At 54.2% G+C, this 18043-nt stretch overlaps 2 protein-coding genes across 10 annotated transcripts in view; one reads left to right on the top strand and one right to left on the bottom strand.

Annotated features, from left to right (window-relative positions):
* Positions 1-7415, top strand: part of PLCG1 (phospholipase C gamma 1) — a 38713-nt gene extending 31298 nt beyond the window's left edge. The window contains exons 23-32 of one of the 2 annotated variants that reach the window (XM_027885068.1): positions 112-181; positions 429-586; positions 1060-1156; positions 1553-1777; positions 2676-2824; positions 4586-4700; positions 4890-5051; positions 5515-5603; positions 6213-6400; positions 6757-7415. In XM_027885068.1, the coding sequence (XP_027740869.1) occupies positions 112-181; positions 429-586; positions 1060-1156; positions 1553-1777; positions 2676-2824; positions 4586-4700; positions 4890-5051; positions 5515-5603; positions 6213-6400; positions 6757-6799 (1296 nt within the window). In that variant the 3' untranslated portion in view covers positions 6800-7415. The remainder of the gene's footprint in view (positions 1-111; positions 182-428; positions 587-1059; positions 1157-1552; positions 1778-2675; positions 2825-4585; positions 4701-4889; positions 5052-5514; positions 5604-6212; positions 6401-6756) is intronic. The other variant, XM_027885069.1, reaches the window with a different exon arrangement.
* The window catches only part of ZHX3 (zinc fingers and homeoboxes 3), a 43615-nt gene that overhangs the window by 8592 nt on the left and 16980 nt on the right, over positions 1-18043 (bottom strand). For 5 of the 8 annotated variants that reach the window (XM_027885070.1, XM_027885072.1, XM_027885074.1 and 2 more), the window contains exons 2-3: positions 14200-17126; positions 9611-13278 (exon numbers count right to left, since the gene is read on the bottom strand). In XM_027885070.1, coding sequence (XP_027740871.1) covers positions 13268-13278; positions 14200-16966 — 2778 coding nt within the window. In that variant the 5' untranslated portion in view covers positions 16967-17126 and the 3' untranslated portion in view covers positions 9611-13267. Of the gene's footprint in view, positions 1-6273; positions 6288-6879; positions 6882-7690; positions 7697-9493; positions 9585-9610; positions 13279-14199; positions 17127-18043 lie in introns of those variants that run through there. The other 3 variants (XR_003571369.1, XR_003571370.1, XM_027885076.1) reach the window with 3 other exon arrangements.

Here is an 18043-nt window from a genome sequence, read left to right as displayed (position 1 = left end):
GTCCATGAGTGGGGCAAGGAGGGCTGGTGCCCCTTGAGCTTGGCTGCTGTGCCTAGCACCATGCCCAGCACCGTGCCCAGCACCATCCTGCCTGTGCTTCCTTCCCAGCAGCAGCTGGACGAGAACAGCCCCTTGGGAGACCTGCTTGGAGGCGTCCTGGACGTGCCTTCCTGCCAGATCGGTGAGTGCCAGGGAGAGAGCGTTACAAAGGCCCCTTGAGGCTTCTCAGCCCCCTGGGGACACACTCTGAACCCTCACCTGTCACTTCCTGGGCTCCAGTGACCAGAAATGGGACATCCTTGTAGCAGGAGAGTCCTGGGTCAGCCCTGAGCCCCTGTGTCTGTCTTCTCCCTTCCTCCCCGTTCTCTGTGAAGGGCTTGGCTGAGCAGCTGCCGTGACCTTGCCCTGTGCTCCCTCTCCCCACGCAGCCATCCGCCCCGAGGGGAAGAACAACCGGCTCTTCGTGTTCTCCATCAGCATGGCCTCGGTGTCGCGCCTGTCCCTCGACGTGGCGGCCGACACGCACGAGGACCTGCTGGACTGGGTGAAGAAGATCCGGGAGGCAGCTCAGACAGCTGATGCTCGGGTGGGTCTGGGGAGGCGTCTCCCTGCCAAGCCCTGGGTTTCCCAGGAGGGAGGAGCAGGCGGAGGCTGGTGGGGGGTGGGGAGGGGGCAGTGTGGGATGGATGGTGGAGCAAAGATGACAAAGGCAGAGCAGTCTTGGACAACATGGCAAGGGGGGGTGCCCATGTGTTACGGCTTGTTAGGTTCAGGCTGGATATCTGGGAAGATTGGACAACTGGGAGGGTGCTGCAGCCTTGGGAGGTGGGGGATCTCCATCCATCTCCAGCTGCCCTGCCCTGCTCCAGGCAGGAGGCAGGACCCACCGAGGGCCCTTCCCGTGGGGCTTTTGTGGTGCCCCCCAGTGCAGACCTGGCAGACCTGATAGTGGTTCCCACAGCATGAGCAGGAGCAGCCTCACCAAGCAGTTTAGGAGCTGGGTTGTCCAACACCGCTGCTCCTACCTGGCCTGACCCCTCTCTCACCCTCTCTTGGCAGCTCTCCGAAGGGAAGATGATGGAGAGGAGGAAGAAAATTGCCCTGGAGCTTTCGGAGCTGGTGGTCTACTGCCGACCTGTGCCCTTCGATGAAGAGAGTGAGCACCTGCCGGGCTTGGGGGCCACCACAGGCAGTCCCTGTGGCATTGCCCGCCCCCAGGGGCTGCTTTGGCTAGATCTCAGCAGAGGCCAGGGGTCCAGGGTGTCATCTTCTTTCCCCATCCTTCTGTTGCTCGTATCTGTCACCATCCAGAGCAGCTGCTGATGGAGTGGGGTTGGGGAGCATCACGCCTGATCACCAAGAGCTGTGTCAGTGCTTTCAGCCATTGGTGTTAGGCCCCTGGAAAGCACCCAGCAGGTCAGAGCAGGGTCTGCACTGCCATGGTGGCTGAGCCAGGGGTGAGAGGACGGTGCCAGGAAGGAGCCAGTCTGGGTGGTTGAAATGTCTGAAAGGGGAATGTTCTTCTGGCTTACACAGCGCTGTCTCCCCCCAGAGATCGGCACAGAGAGGGCCTGTTACCGAGATATGTCCTCCTTCCCCGAGACCAAGGCCGAGAAGTACGTCAACAAGATCAAGGGCAAGAAGTTCCTGCAGTACAACCGCCTGCAGCTCTCCCGCATCTACCCCAAGGGCCAGCGCCTCGACTCCTCCAACTACGACCCCCTGCCCATGTGGATCTGTGGCAGCCAGCTGGTAGCACTCAACTTCCAGACCCCAGGTGAGGGCAGCAGGCAGGGAAGGTGGGGGGGCCCTGGGGTGCCCTGTGTCTCCTCTGTGCCACCTGCCTGCACCCCTGCTAACCTGCTCCTGGCAAATGAGGGGGCTTAGGGGGGGCTCTGAGTCTAGGAGGGACTCTGCAGACAGCAGGACCCAGTGGTCTTGTCCAGGCACGTGGTTGCTGCAGGGGAAATGTGCTCCTGAGGGCTGGATTGACCCAGGGAGCTGGGCTGAGCCTGAGGGTTGTGCCACGAGAGCAAGGTGAGATGGAGAGGAGGCAGGGAGCTTCCTCAGGTCCCTGGTGACAAGGAGGGCAGGCAGGGAAGGTGCCAAAGGGATGGTGCAGCCCCAGCCTTGGGACTCCAGCTGGTTGCAGGGTTAGACACCAGCTGGATGCATGATCTGGGTCCAGCTGGCTGCTCCTCCTGCCTTTCCCCGGCTTCCATTCCTGCTCCTGCTGTGCAGTCCAGCCTTCCTCTTTCCCTGGCCCTTGCCAAACCCTGCTGTGAGCCTGTTCAGCTCACCCACACACCAGCAAACAACCTGCCTCTTTTTTTCCTGCTGGCTTTTTCATTCCTTTTGTGAATTCAGGCATCTCACAGGGCGGTTTGGCACACACTGGGGTCAGCACAAGGAAAGCTGAAGGGAGAGGGAGGAAAAGGAGGAGGTGACCCCTGGAGCACTGGGTAGTTGGGCAGATTGTGCATGAGAAGATCACCCCATGTCCCCAGCATGTGCTCAGGCTGCAGTGAGGTCGTGGAGCACAGGCACTGCCAGAGGATGGGCCAGGTCCCCTTGCCAAGGGCTTCCTGTCAGGGACCAATAATCCAAGTGATCCAGCTTGTGAAAATGGCACAGGATCTCCTCCATCTCCTCCATCTTCTGCCTGTGCTCTCCAGACAAGCCCATGCAGATGAATCAGGCCTTGTTCATGTCCAGTGGCCAGTGTGGGTACGTCCTGCAGCCAACCAACATGCGAGATGACATCTTTGACCCCTTCGACAAGAGCACGCTGCGAGGCATCGAGCCCCTCTCCATCTCCATCGAGGTCAGTGCCTGCTCCCGGGGTGGGGGGGGATTCCATCCAGGTGGTTATACCAGATTTGGGATGATAAAATGTGTCTTCTGGGTTCCTGGCTCTGCATGCAGCTGCTTGCTCCTCACCAAACAAACCCCTGAGCCTTTCCCAAGAACTGTCCCACACCGCAGGCTCGGAGAGCCCTCGCTCAGGAGGGTACCTGGAAAGGACCAGCAGGAGCATCTCTGGATGCTCCCCCAGGATCCCTCCCACGCAGGGCCCAGTGCCAGCAGGTGGCATCCCTGAGCTGCTGAGGTGGCGTCCCTGTCCCCAGAGCCTGCCCACTCCTGTGGGATAACTCAGGAGCTGCACCTTGTCCCCTCCTTGTCACTCCGGGCTCGAGGTGTCCATGACCCCTTGGCTTGTGGCCCCTTTGGGGAAGATGCTCAAGGACAGATCATCTTTTCACCCCATTTTCTGTGTTGCACTGCTGGTGATGATCAGAGGGGCAGCTGTGGGTGAGGGGTGCCAGAGGGTGGACTGCAGGTACTGGTTGAATCTTCTTCTTCCCGGATGGTGGGACTGGAGCTGGATCATTCCTGTTTCAGCTCACAGAGCTGCACCACAGGGGCTCTGCAGGGGTATTGGACAGCTTGCCAGCCAAAGCTCCTGGAGGGCTGCCAAAGCAGGTGGCTCTTGTGTTTGGACCAGTGGTGTCACAGCAGCCTGTAGAGGCATCTCTGGTGGTCCTAGAACTGAGCTGTGGGTCAGCAGCCTCCTTTGCCAGTCCCTTCAGTTCATGCAGACCCTGGGGAGGATGCAGTGGAGATCTTGCCTTCAGGTGCTCACAAGTTTCCTCTGAGGCCACCTGTTTCAGTGTCCCACCTAAGAAAGCCACATCCCTTCCCCATGAGGACAGCCCATCGTGTCCTATCTGTGCCATTGACCCCATATCCACTGTCTCCCACAAAATCCTTGGCACCATTTCCCTTCCCCACCCGTTTTCCCAGCTTTTCCTGCACCTCAGAATGCAGCTGCAGTCACAGGTGTCAGGAGTCACCGTACCATAGCCAGTCACTGTCGCCTTTAAGAGACAGGCCCAGCCTTTTGTCCTCTGGCCAAACTGCCCATGTCCCCAGCAAAGCCAGCTTTCACGGATGGAGAAGCCGTCTCGAGCCCAGCATGACTCAAAGCACATGATCCAGCGCTGGCAGCATGTCCTTCCCCTGCAGCAGCAGCGTGCCGACAGCACGCTGGAGCGGCATATGGCCACCGGCAAGAGGAGCTGCGCCTGCTTCTCCTGCGAGGGAGCAGGTTGTCACTGGAGCTGGGCACAGGCTGTGCTGCGATTAGGAGGCAGAGCAGCTCCTTTTCATCCTCACACCAAGGCAGGAGGGCTGAGAAGTTTCAGCAAAGACGAGGGTGTCCAGTGTAGCACTGCAGGCAGGGAGCGGTGCTCGGCTTGGAGCCCAGTTCCAGCCTGGCAGGCTGGGGGAGGGTTGCTGCGGCCCAGGCCTGGCTGTGCAGGCACTAGGCAGGAACCTGGGGCAGTTCAACTGCCTTTTTTTATGGCTTACAAGTCAAACTGGTGATTGGGTACACCATAGCAGCTTCCAGGGGTGGGAGCTGTTTCACTCCGAGAGGCTGTGCTGGGCTGGCTGTCAGCGTCGCTCCTCTCTCCGATTAGCAGAGCCAGGGTGGTTTATCTGGAAAGATGTCTTGGTATGCAAAGACATTTTTTTTTTCACTTTGCTCCTGTCTCTTACCAAGTGTCTCCTGCTCTCTGCCCAGGTCCTGGGGGCTCGGCACCTTCCCAAAAATGGAAGAGGAATCGTTTGTCCCTTTGTGGAGGTGGAGGTGTCTGGCGCCGAGTATGACAATGCCAAGCAGAAAACCGAGATCGTGGGTGAGTGGGTTGGTGAAGGGAAGGGAGAGGGATGCACCAGCGCTCCTCATCCTGCTGTGAGCCCTGGGTTCTGCAGAAAAGCCTGGCCCTGGGCTGGGAGCTGCCCTTGTGATGCCCCGAGCTCAGCATCAGCTGTGGGGGAAGGGGCTGAGCGGGGGCTGCCCACTGACTGCCGTGTTTTGTGAGCAGCTGACAACGGCCTGAACCCCCTCTGGACCCCGAAGCAGTTCCACTTCCAGGTCAGCAACCCTGACTTTGCCTTCCTGCGCTTTGTGGTGTACGAGGAGGACATGTTCAGCGACGAGAACTTCCTGGCTCAGGCCACCTTCCTGGTGAAAGGCTTGAAGACAGGTAAAGCACCTGGGGAAGTGGGAAGGGTGGTCCTGGTGGTCCTCACCAGTTCACAGCATTAGCCAGGAAGATGCTGAGTTTCACGAGGGGATGTTTTCATGCCCCAGGCTGGCTCAGTCCTTCCTCTCCCCATGCCAGGTCACAGCCCCAACGAGGTAAAGGAAGGCAGAAGCCATTTGCTGACAGCCCTTGGGGCTGGCTGGGATGAGTTGGAGAATCAAGGAATGGTTTGGGTTGGAAGGGACCCTAAAAGACCATCTTGTTCCAACCCCTCTGCCACGGGCAGGGACACTTTCCACTGGACCAGGTTGCGCAGAGCCCCATCCAACCTGGCCTTGAACATTTCCAGGGATGGGGCAGCCACAGCTGCTCTCTGGGCAGAAGTGAAGAAGGGTCTTCTGTGAGGATCCCCCTCTAACACTGACATGTGCCACGAGTGACACCAGGGCTGTCTCTGCCGTAGGTTTCCGAGCTGTTCCCCTGAAGAACAACTACAGTGAGAATCTGGAGCTGGCTTCCCTGCTGGTCAAGATAGACATTTTCCCTAGCAAGGTGAGACTGGGGTGGCACAGGGAGAGGTGACTGTGCCCCAGGGCTGAGGAGCAGAGGCAGGGAGTGAGCCCTGCCTGGCCTTGCCCACGCTCCTGCTCCAGTCAGGGCAACAGGCTGTGCCTGACCTGAATTCCCAACGCTGCTCCCCAGTGATGCACAGCGGCAGGACAAGTGCTGGGCTTGCCTCCTGCAGCATTCAGGGTGTTTCAGGCAGGCTCCTGCCTGGACTGCGTTTGACTTGCCTGGAAATCCCTTCAGCAAAAGCTGGAGGAGGAGGATTTGCTCCATCCCAGTGCCTGTCTGCTCTCCAGGGAGGTCACAGCTCAGTATCACGGAGCTGGCTGGCCTGGGGCTGTCTGTGTTGGCATAAGTGGAGGGCAGGGCTTCTTCAGAGACAGATGGTTCTTTTATTTCTTCATTTAAAATGATGCTGGTGGGAGCCAGCAGTGCTGGTTAGAGCAGTTTCATATTGCAAACCCCAAGCCCCTGTGAGCCCTGGACACGCTGCGTGGCAGCTCCCAGGGCTGCACCAGGACTGCCCTTCCTGCAGGATGTACACTCTGAAATCCCAACCCTTTGACTGCTGTGGTTTTTGCTTTCCGATCCAAGCAAGAGAATGGCGAAATAAACCTCTTCAGTGCTTCAGCCCTACGGGAACGAGCAGGGGATGCCTCCAGTCAGCTGCTGTCGAGCAGAGGCAGGGAGGGCTCCTTCGAGTCGCGGTACCAGCAGCCTTTTGAGGATTTCCGGGTGTCACAGGAGCAGCTCGCTGACCACTTTGAGAGCCGGGAGCGAAGGTAATGGCAGTGCCCGTTCAGCTCCTCCCAGCAGGAACCCCCCAGCCTTTAGTCTCTGGTGTGGAGACAGACGGATGCAGCCTCCCCATAACCCAGAGAGGAGCTGCAGCCTTGTTTGCTGCAGAGAAACCCTAAATTTCAGCATGAAAGTTGCACCAGTGCTGAGGGGAGTCACTTTGGCTTTGGGGTCTGTGGGAGTAGGGTGGGACAAAGAGCTGCCACCCTGCAGCTGGTGCCACTTTCCTCAGGCATGGGAGACGGGGCTGAGCTCCCGCTTTCCCCCAAGGGGGGGTGACCTTAGACAGCAGAGGATGCCCTGGGTGAGGCTGAGCTGTCCCCTCTCTGTGCCCCTGCAGGGTACTGCGGAGGACCCGGGTCAATGGGGACAACCGGCTGTAGCCCATCCCGGCGGGCGAAAGCACCTCCAGTGCTTGTGAATCTCACAGCACGCTGTGAACTGGTTTCTATGGAAACGGCACTGCTATGGCCTACTTTCAGGCAGCTTTTCCAGTTTCTCTGCTGAAGTGTGTTCGAGTGGAGAACTAAAAAAAAAAAAAACAAAAAAAAAATTGGAAAAAAACAACCCACCCCAAAACCAACCCCAACCACCCTCCAGCCTTCACCACCAAGCCCTTAATGACGCGCGTCGGTGCGGACAGGCTGCCAGCCGCTGAGGTGAGAGACCAAACTGCCTGGAATCACAAGGAGAGACCCCAAAACCCCCCCTCCAGCCCTCTGTGTCGCTGCTCTGCCTGTATTCCAGAGATCCTGTGCAGCTGCCAGGGGCCCTGTGCAGCCATCCTTTGCTGTACCTGTTCCCAGCATGGGGCGGGGGGGACTTTGGTGGGCGAGGCAGCACATCCCTGTGTCCTGGCATCGGATCTGCTACCTGTATAGCCACTGCCTAAGGGTCCAGTAGTGAAACTCTGTGTTTAGGGGGCCGCTCGAGCTTTAATCGACAATAAAAGTGTCAGTATTATGTGTGTGCTGGCTCAGGTGTCTGGGGGTCTGTGCCCTGCACGGGGGGGCAGCTCTTCCTGATGGGAGCTCGCACTGTTCCCTCCTTCCTCCTTCATTTAGGGGGTTTGCAGCTGCTGAGGGGAAAAATAATAAGCAGCAGCCTCAGGTGTAGATGTTTTTTATTTAAAAGGATAAAACAAGGCCATGTGGCATGGCTGACCATGCAGTTCTGAGCCAGCCTGGGGACAAGCACCCCAGGATGAAGGAGGGCTCCTAGGGCAGAGGTGTGTGAGCTCAGCATGCTGCTGGGTCACTCACCCAGGGCCTTACCCCATCCTGCTCTTAAAACACAAGGGAAGGTTGTGATGAAGCATTCCCAGCCCTCTCCACACCTGGAGAAGCTCCTCTTGGCCCCCCCAGACCCCAGGGCAAACACCAATCAACTCACGCTGGTCTTTTACGCTCTTTATTTAGGAACAACCAAAAATGTCTGGTTTCATTTCAACAAACTGTACAAGCAAGCTCTTCCCCTCGCCCACCCTCACATCCACATATACAAAAGGAAGGGAAACTTGCCATTCACTTCTCAGAAGTGGCATTGTTGCTGCAGGGAGTTCTTGCCCTCAGAATAAGAGCAGGTAAAGTCCATAGCAGGTACAAGCTACCCTAGCCCTAATAGCTACAGCCCACAATCACAGGCAGCTTCACTTTTTTTTTTTTCCTCTTTAAAACCTTTACCAAAAGTAAAAACTATTTCCTGTTTCACACGATTGCCAAGGTGACCATTTAAAATTGTGGTCTTGAAAAAAAACACAATAACAACCCCACTGGAACCCCCCACACCTCCCCGGTACAAAGACACAGCAGAGCCCTCGCTCTGCTCCCTCACTGCAAGGCCACCCTTATGAAAGGTCCCATTGCAGCTACAATTACATTTTCCTTTGGATAAATCCAAGCAAAAATTCCAGGTCATTCAGCACCAGCGTGATTTCTAAATAACAATAATTAAAAAAAAAAAAAAAAAAAAAAAAAAAAAAAAAAAAAAAAAAAAAAAAAAAAAAAAAAAAAAAAAAAAAAAAAAAAAAAAAAAAAAGACCCCATTAGGCTGACTTTGTGGTCTGCTGAGAAACAAAGTGATCAACACGCTGTTCCCAAAGTCTCTCTTTTAGTGCAATGTTAGTATGTGCAAGGGGAATCACAGCCACGTACCCATAACACCACCACGAGCCAGATGGGGCAGAGAGAAAGTGCAATTTTAGCTAGAAGTTTTCTATGCCATGGATTCCTAGCCCAACCTTCACTAGCACCAGTAAGCAAGAGTCCTCCTAACACTGCCCTCCATCAGTACAGGGAAAAAGGGCTTTAATTGTGCCATCCAAAAAAATAAAATAAAAAAAATAAATCACTGCTTAGGTAATAGAGCTCCCTTGCTTTGCCTTAAATTTTGTGATGCTAATCCAGCACTCCTGGCAGGACCACTGCCAGTAAAAGATAGAGCAGAAACAAAACTTCCCAATTTAAAAAAAAAAGGGGAGAGCCTGCAAATGCCTCATCCCTCTCCAAGTATTGCCTAATTTTCCCTGCTGTCTTGGGGATCAGCTGGGTAGTGACACCTGTGGTTACAGGTGAGCTGAATCACATCAGGCCCCTGATCAATTTGAAAGGAGCAAAGCCAAAGTTATCAGGGTAACTGGAGAGAGAAGATTACAAGTACTTGAAATACTGTCAACACTGTAATTTGTGCCTAAGTGTGAAAATCATCTTTCTCTTCTGATTCCCAGTGATCCAGCTTCCAATCAGGTTGCCTCTGTTACACCCTTAAGAGAGGGGTGCAAGGAAGACAGGATAAAACACTCCTACATGTGATCAAACTGTTGCTTTTCAATTAAAAAAAAAAAAAAAAAACCTAACTCCTAAGTGTAAAACATGCCTTTCTATAGTTTCCTTCTTCTGAACACTCAAGGGACACTTAGCAAAAATTAACCAAGCAGGCTCCAGCCAGAGCATCCCCCAGCCAGGAAAAGGACCACAGGGTTTCTCTCAGCTGCAGCAGCTGCTGCTTTTGCTGGTTGCTTCTCATGGTGACCAACACAAATCCCTGGCAGGGAGGGGACATGAAGCCACACAAATTACCTCCCACCACGCTGCAGGCCTGATATCCATCAGCGCCCACCTCTCAGGCAAGTAGAAATAGGAGCCTGTAGATTATGGTTTGTTTAGTGTCCTGCTTTAAATAATAATAAAATAAAATTTAAAAAAAAAAAAAGAATTTAAAAAAATTATTTCCAGGATGCTAATTATGGACCTCAAAAATAGGGTACCCAAATGAAACATGGAGCCGTGTCCAGGGCAGCACAAATCAGGGATTCGGGTTATTAAGCAATTGGATTGTGCCCTTAATCTAAGCAGCCTCAGAGACATAAGTAACAAGATTCACATGGATTAAAAATGATGGTTACTGCTGTGCCTGCCAAGCCCAAGCAGACACAGCTGATGGAGGTGGAGAATAAATTTCCCTTCCTTACTGATGCTGGCTACATCACTTCGATCTTACACCCTCCTTTCAAGTCAAGATAGTCATCTTTGATTAGATGATGATAAATATTCACACACTGTGTAGAATTGTGGCGACACTTCCTCTTAACACCACAAGAGCTGCTGCTGGGACTGTCGAGCCACCTCTCAATTTTTCCTTTCAGTTTCGGATGCAAACACATTCCCAGTGTCCTGCACCAAAACCCGAGTCTGTTTGGAGATGGCACCTGCTTCTCCTTCTCGGCAGGGAAACAGGGGACCACAGAGCTAAACCCTCAAAAATCTTCAGCTTATACTTTTATGGAGATTTCAAGTCAACTAAAAAAATGCAGATAACAAGGAATGTAGGAGTTAGAAAGGGAACTCGATCACTTTTTGATTTTTTTTCCTCTCTAAATCTCACCCTCCCCACGCCAGTGGCGTTTGCCAGCCCCGTCACCACGTCCGAGGGGAGTCTGCATGGAACCACTTTTTAAAATTCCTCTGACCCAAAAGAAAGAAAACTCCTGCTGTGCTTGTATGAATGCATGGAGACAAAGCTCAGAAACCTCAGCAGCTTCCAACCCTCAAGGCTGGTTTTTCTGTGTACACCGGGAAATTCTCCCTCTAGCTCACAAGACTGCTTTTCAATTTTTCTGGAAAACTGGCTGATTATAATCCAAGTGCAAAATATTTCAGCTAGTGCATGGAAACGTGGTTTGAAGGGACCAGTTCATACCACAGTCCTTAAGCATTTCTGTAGATGGAGTGGGGAATCACTCTTCCAATTAGCCATAGGCCTTTAAGTGTACACCAAAAATCCCACAGAAAATCACCTTGAATGGGCAAACTACACTTCCAACATATTTATATAGCAAGTAGTTAGTAAAAGTGTACATGTTTAATGTACATCTTAATGCAATAAAGAATCAATGGCATATCTGAACTGTATATATGTGTACTTAAATAAACCTGCATGTACATAGACACTACAGAGTAAATTGACCTACCTGTATTTGTTCTCTGAAGGTGACACTGCACATACACCCACTCTCTCAGGCTGCACGACTCACACATCTGCTTTCCAGCTCTAGCACCACCCAGATTGTCCCATCACCTGTGATATTTTAGGGTGTGCAGGACTGCACCCATGAAGGTGAACCCCTGGGGCTGTGGCAGTGCAGCCCCTCAAGGGCAGCAGTGGGGATGAGCCAACACGAAGCCAAGGTGGGATGGCTGCTGGTCACACCCCCACCCATGCCATGACCATCAGTAGTGCTCCTAAAGAGAAATTTAGGGAGCCTGGTGCCACAGCAGGGTGCTCTGGGTCAGTGCCACCCCTGCTCAGAGCGTGGTGGGGATGGTTCATCGCTACGGGAGGGGCACAGTGTGAGGGGGTGCATCCAAAGCATCACCCACCTCTCTGGGGTGCAGGTCATCTCCATCTGCAGCAGATGGTCACACTTGGCCACGGGGATCATCCCTGTGTGCCAGGGAGCCCCATGAACTCAGGCACAGGCACCCAACACGTCCCGCCGGGCGAGGGGAAGCCTCTGTGCCAAAGCACTGAGCAGATCCAGCCCCTTCCAGCAGCTGAGCAAGGCAGCCTCAAAGAGGGGACGAAGAAAGAATTGCAAAAGCAAAGGCAATTAAAGGTAGAAATCAGACACCATCTTTGGAAGGGGTTCTGAAAGGGCTTTTTTGTTTTTAAACCAGATTTTTTGTAAATCTCTGGATCCGATCCTTCAGGGTTTGCTACCCACCCTCCTAATAAATATCATTTACCACCAACAATAAAGTCTCCCACATTAAAAAGCTCTCACTAAATAAAAAACTTCTACTGAAAAAGCTTGGCTGAGTTAGCTTGGCAAAAATAAGGAGCTATGACTACTCTCCATAAATACATCAACGGATAAACACCAAAACTATTTAAGTTAAAGGACAATGTTGGCTCCAAAACAAACCAGGAATGAACCAGCCATGAATTAATTCAAACTAGAAATTTAAATAAAGTTTCTAACCACTCAAAGGCAGTGAAGTTCTGGAAGAGCCTTCCAAGAGCAAAAGTGAAGGCAAGACATGGAACCAATTTGGAGCTGGGATTTGATTAGTTTGTGACAGAATGGTCTGACACAGCATTTGGCTGGACTATCCAGCTCAAGAGTTTCCCTTCTAGACCTTGTTTTCTATTAGAAAAGAATATTTAAAAAAAAAAAAATCTTCAAGCAGTTGCATCACACAGCAACCACCCAAGACAACACACATCAAAAATGTAAAGGTACCAGGCAGCAGGCAGGTTAACTGGGAAGTTTATTTTGCTATTTTGTCAGAAACATTGCACATGGCCTGGAAAAAGAACAAAAGGAAAAAAAAAAAAAAAAAAAAAGACTGGAACAAACACTTGAAGTCACCAGCAGTGCTGCAGGAGGATCTGCCATGTAGGGCTGCAAGAAGGAAACTACCCAACTGCAGCAGAGCCGCTGCCTCGCCGATCCCTGGGAGACAGAAATGACTCGAACCACTCACAGCCACGCTGCGAGTCCCTGTGTTTGTTCTCTGAAGAACAGCCCGTTCTCTCTGAACAATGAAAAGGATTCCAGGTCAGGATGCAAAAATTATGATGTGCTAGTTCTCAGTGATTAAAGAGAGACTTGGAGATTTAATAGCCTGCTACAGTCAGTCTCCAGGAGCACAGGGGAAAGTGTTCTAGCCAGCAAGGGACAAAATGACACCAAACTGGGTGCCTGGGTCTGGGAACCTGCTATTTATCAGGGCAATGCTGACTCTAACCTCATCTGTCAGAATAAGAATCTTGCTCAACTAAAATTCAAGACTGGTAGTTTTCTTCTCAGATCCCTTTCCTAACGCACTCACACACACCTGTGTGCCCACAAAGCCCTTCACTGCCAGGGCCAGAAAGGGCAGAGAGGACATATGCAGCCATGCCAACCTTTAGAGAACAAACACCCTAACGGACAGATGAAAAAAAAAAAAAAAAAACGAAACAAGAAACAAGTACTATGCCATGATAGTCCATATCTAAGCAACGACCTTGTATACACAATGTCTGAGATTTGTTATGCTTGTATAGGCAGCTGTAGGCATCGGTATCTGAATATGAAATCTGAAAGTCTGTCACTGGAAAGCAAACAGGAGCATCCTCTTTCCCGGGGGCGAGCCGAGCCCCCGCCTCGGGCAGCCCCCCTGTCCTCGGCTGGGCCACCGAGGGCCCAGTCTGTGCACGTGCTGTGTGCTGTGCTCAAAGGTCATGGCAGTGCTTCATCACCACGTCCTGCTCCTCAGCTGTGGATCAGGCCGGCCCGTGAGTTGCTTAAAGATCACAGATTTCTTCCCAAGGGTAAGAGAGGATCCTCCAGGGCTGGTGGTTTCAGTTCACTCTGTTTCTGAAAAAGAACAGGTGTCAGACGAGGGCCCACGACCCCCAGGTGGGATGCTGGGTGGGGAGGAAGGGGTGCAGAAGTGCCTCAGGGTGGACAAAATTGGGAGCCTTGACGGAGTCAGCTGCAGAGAAGGGCAGCCCCACTCAGAGGGGCCAGGAAACACAAAATCCTGTGGAAGTGGGGCTGGCAGGGCTAAGGAGGGATGCAGCCTGCAGCAGTCCACTGTGCACACCCTTGCCGAGCACCATGAGGGGTGACGGGACCACCTCACTCTGGGTGGCATAGAGCCACGCTCAGAGGGTGCTTGCAGGGGCAGGGGCACCTCCCTGGCACAGGTACAAAAGCTGACCCACCCACCCGTCCCCAAACTCACCGCTCCCCAGCAAAGCACGTGGGGTGGTGATGCACAGCCAGAGCCAGCAGCTGCAGGAAGGGCAGGGCCCTCCCAAACCCACGCTCCACCTCCTCCAAATTGGATGGAGGAGGGAAGCAACGAATTTTACTTGATTTTTATATTTTTTTTCCTAAGGCCTGCAGCCATGGCAGAGGTGTGTGTGAAGCTCCAAAGCAAGGCAGTGAGGCCACAGAAGATCCCAGGTGACCAGAGAGGGGCTGCGTGCATGGACCATGGCGGGACGGGGCCGGTGCTTGGCCATCCCCATCTGGTTTCTGAGTGGTGTCAGCACCCAGTGACCGAGGCAGAAAGGGGCAGGCAGGCAGTGGCACTAATGTCCCCCTGCCTGAACCTCCTCATCCTCCTTCCCTTCCCCCCTTCTCTCACAAGAGAGTTCCTCACCGCTTCCTCAGTTAAATCTCAGACACTGAACCCTTCCCTGAAGCCTGTTTCCCAAACAGGACAGGCCCAGAGCCCCGTGCCCACCCAATTCCCCCGGGGAGCCAGCCCTGCCGGGGCAGGGACCTTACCCAGCCGCGTGGCGGGCGGGCCGGGGGCATCGGGGGTCCCGGCGCTGCCCTCCATGCCGACCCGCTCCCAGGCCTCGCTGCTCTCCGACGCCTCCGCGCCGGCTCCGCACGGCCCTTTGCGGCTCCCCTTGGCGGCACAGGCCTCCTCGGAGCCAGAGCCCCTGCCTTCCTCCTCTGCCTTCATGGCAAACCACACCTTGAGCTGCTGGGCGCCGAGGCGGGAGCGCTCGCACAGGCCGGGCACGTCCTCCTCCCGCAGCCCCTTGTGCTTCTCGTAGTAGTCCTCCAGCACCTCCCTGCTGGCAGGGCTGACCTCCACCAGCCCCGGGGGGAAGACCCCCCGCCGGTAGTTCTCATACCACTTGAGCTGCCCGTTCTTGTAGCCGTACCGGCTGTCCCCGAACCAGCGAATGACCTCGGCCCGCGGCAGGCCCGTCTGGGACACGATGGCGTCATACTCCTGGTTCGTGGGACGCTGGGTCTGCACGAACATTTGCTTCAGCAGATGCCGCTGCTGGGCCGTTTTTTTGAAGTTCAGTTTGGTTTTGGGAGGGGTGGGCGGCCGGCTGGAGCTGCCTTCCCCCTTCTCGTTTGCGCCGGTCCCCGGTACCTCGTTTTTGCCGTTGGACTCGGTCACTCGCAGGTTCTTCAGGTTGATTTTGATGGGACTCACCTTCCGCTCCGCCGAGTTCGCGCTGTTGCCGGAGGCGTCGACTGAGCCGTTCTCACTCGCAGCCCTCTGCTCATCCGAGGAGTCCTCCCCTTCCCCGCCGCCGTTCTCCGCCTCCTCCTCTTCCTGCTGAGTCGCCTCCTCCACCTTCTTGTTTTCCTCCGCCACCTTCTTCTTCCTCCTCTCCGAGAACCAGCTGTCGATCTCCCTCCGTGTCATCTTCGTTTCCCCTCTCAGGCGGTTCACCTCTTCCTCTGCAGGAAGAGGATTTTGGGCAAAACTGCTCTCCAGGGCCTTCAGCTGCTCCGGCGCCCGCTCCTTGTATTTGGTTGGGGTGAAGTCGGGTGCCTGGTGCCACGACTGTCGCCGTGGCGGGTGCTGAGGGGCCGGCGTGGCCGCTGCCGCCGCGGGGCTCAGCTCAGCTCCTCTGGGCGGGACGTCGAAGGTGACTTCAGGCAGGGAATCAAGAGCACTGTCTCCAGGGAAGACGGCCCGGCCGCCTCTCACGTTCCTGTAGTGGTACCTCCTGTCGCTGAACCATTTTCGGATCTCCTTGGTGGACAAGCCCGTGATCTTTGTCAGCCGCTCCACTTCAGCCTGACCGGGGAACTGGTTCCTGCAGAAGCTGCCTTTAAGGGCTGAGAGCTGCTCGTGGGACTTCTTGTTTTTGTAGACGTTGGGATCCAGGAAGGTCTGTGAGGAGATGGCAGGGCAGGCGGTGAGCAGCGACTGGGCGCTGTTGACCACCTTCACCCCCGAGGCGCTGCTGGAGCTCACCGTGCTGTGCTGTGCCGCCGCCTGCGGCTTGGGGACAGAAGTCACCGCCAAGGTGAAGGAGGAGCTGGTGCCCTTCAACCCGTTAGCCATGATGGGCTGCGTGACCAGCAGCCCCCCCGTCCCCTCCGGCTGCCCCACCACGTGGCCCGGTAACGTTGCCTGGATAAGATGGGGGACGGTCCCGGGATTCGCGACCAGCGGCGTGTTCAAAACTGTAATGGTGGGTTGTGGCACGGACTGAATAACAGTGTTGAACATCTTCTTCCTGGCATCTTCGATCTCCTCCGGTGACCAGCTGATGCCCTGCTTCAGCCTCTGAGCAGTGAACCAGATCTTCAGCTGCTCCTCTGGGTACTTGGTCACCACGGTCAAGTAGCAGAGCTCGGCTTTGGTGGGATAGGGAAACTTGTGGAAAGAGTTTTTCAGGAAGCTGTTGGAGTCCATGGCGGCGTTGTACGTTGGAATGCTGCTCAGGGGAATCATCACCTTGGGAAGGGACTTGGATGTAGGCAGCTGCTGATGCAACGGGGGTTGCTGCTGCAGCGACACAAGTTGAGCAACCCCTGCCTGCAGAACGGGCACGTTTCCTATGATGGAGCCATTCACTATGTGGGATGACTTTGTTGAACTTGCAGTGGGCTGACTGACTGGCACGGACCCATTTGGGAACAAATGCTCCCCATCCTTCACCTCTGACTCACCGCCCAACTGACTCGACACGTTCTCCTTCAGCGTGTGGATTTTTTTGGCCTCGGGTTTACCTTTCATTATTTTCATGATTGGGGTTTTGGTGATGATGATTTCAGACTGGCCGTCTGCCCCTTCCTCGGGAAGCTCTCCCGGGAGGTCGTGGCTGCCGGTGGCCTCACAGAGACTCTGCTCCACAGTAGTACGCCCATCCTGCTTGGCCACCCTCCAGACAAAGCCTGTCTCGCCGCCGTGCGACTCCGCGTTGTGGTGCGAGAGCCCCTCGTGGCTGTTGGCCAGGAAGCCGCAGGGAGCGCACGCGAACGCGGGGTCTTTGCTGAAGTCCAAGTGCTCGGAGTCCAGGTGCCCAAAGAACTGATGGACGTCCTGGGATCCAAAGTCGCAAGCCTTGCAGACGTAAGTGTCGCTGTCGGCCACGCCGCGGTGCCCGTTGGGCAAAGCTCCGCCGTTACCGTTCCCAGCACCGGCATCGCTCGCTGCCGGCCCTTCCGCGGCAGCCTCTGGTTGTGTTCCTTCGTGATCGTCTTCCACAGCGTCCTGCTCGGTCTCCTGAAGCACCAGTGTTTTTACTGGTATCATGCAGGGAGTTGTGGATTTCCTTTTGCTAGCCATCACAACGATTGATCCAGGTGATTATTTTTTTTTCATTTAAGTCAAATTCAAGTTTAAAAAACACTGTTGCAAGTGCTCTGCCATCCAGATTCCAGCAGATTCATGATGCCAGAAGGAGCTGCTGTCAAATGTTGACAAACGTTCATATTTGCCACTGAACCTGAGGACAAGGAGAGAGAGAAGGGGTTAGCTCTTCTGGCATTTGACAAAGCACAGCTATCCTAGTATTCAACTGTTTCCCTCAATAAATCATTTTTCAGCCCCTTTTGATTGAAAAATTTAACTTGACCTTAGATTATTTTCACACCTACAGCCAGTGAATTACCTGTTTAAAAACAAACACACCTCTTTTACAGCCCACATCAAATTCTCATTCGAGGAGGAAAACCACTGAATTTTCCGCTCCCCCTGCCCTGTCAGGACCCATCTGTGGTGTCCTGTCAGGGAGAGCAGTGCCCGGGCTCCCTGTGTGCCCGGGGTCCCAGCTCAGCCCCACGTGGGAGGTGATGCCAGGCAAGGGCACCTGGGAAAGCCGCCCGCTTTCCATCAGCAGAACCTAATGAAAAATCCACACGTTCCCCACAGAACACTTCAATTTCTTCAAAATCAGCATTTTCCACCCATCCAGTCGGGAAGTTTCTCACCAGCTCCAAGCACTGTGCCCGTGCCAAGAGCCTCTGCCTGCAGACGCCCGGAGCTCTGCTGCAGGGAGCGAGGAGGCTGCAGACTGGAACACATCTTTTAGCTCTCCTTGCTCAGCAAGCCTGCAAAGCATTTGGGAGATTCCCTTCCCACCCTGTGCACACTTCATTACTGTTTCAACAGCATCTGTGAGTCTTCATCTGGAGCTGCAAGAGAAGGTAGAGGCTCCAAAACTCAAGGGCAGCATCACAATGTTCCTGGCTCCCAGCCTTCCCCTCCCACCACCTCTGCAGCTTTTGGCACTCGCACCACTCAGTGCATTGGGGATATTCCCTAGGAAAGTGTAATTTCTTGTTAAGGCAAGTCCCTCTTTCTGGGCTTGGGGTGACCAGAGATTTGATACATTTAAATAACAAACAAAGCCACAAACAAACA

Source organism: Empidonax traillii, unplaced genomic scaffold, assembly GCF_003031625.1.
Source record: "Empidonax traillii isolate 1590-97213 ecotype Southwest subspecies unplaced genomic scaffold, ASM303162v1 scaffold160:size908849, whole genome shotgun sequence".
Lineage (NCBI taxonomy): Eukaryota > Metazoa > Chordata > Aves > Passeriformes > Tyrannidae > Empidonax > Empidonax traillii.
Note: the sequence above shows the minus strand (reverse complement) of the source record. Positions and strands in the feature narration are given on the sequence as shown.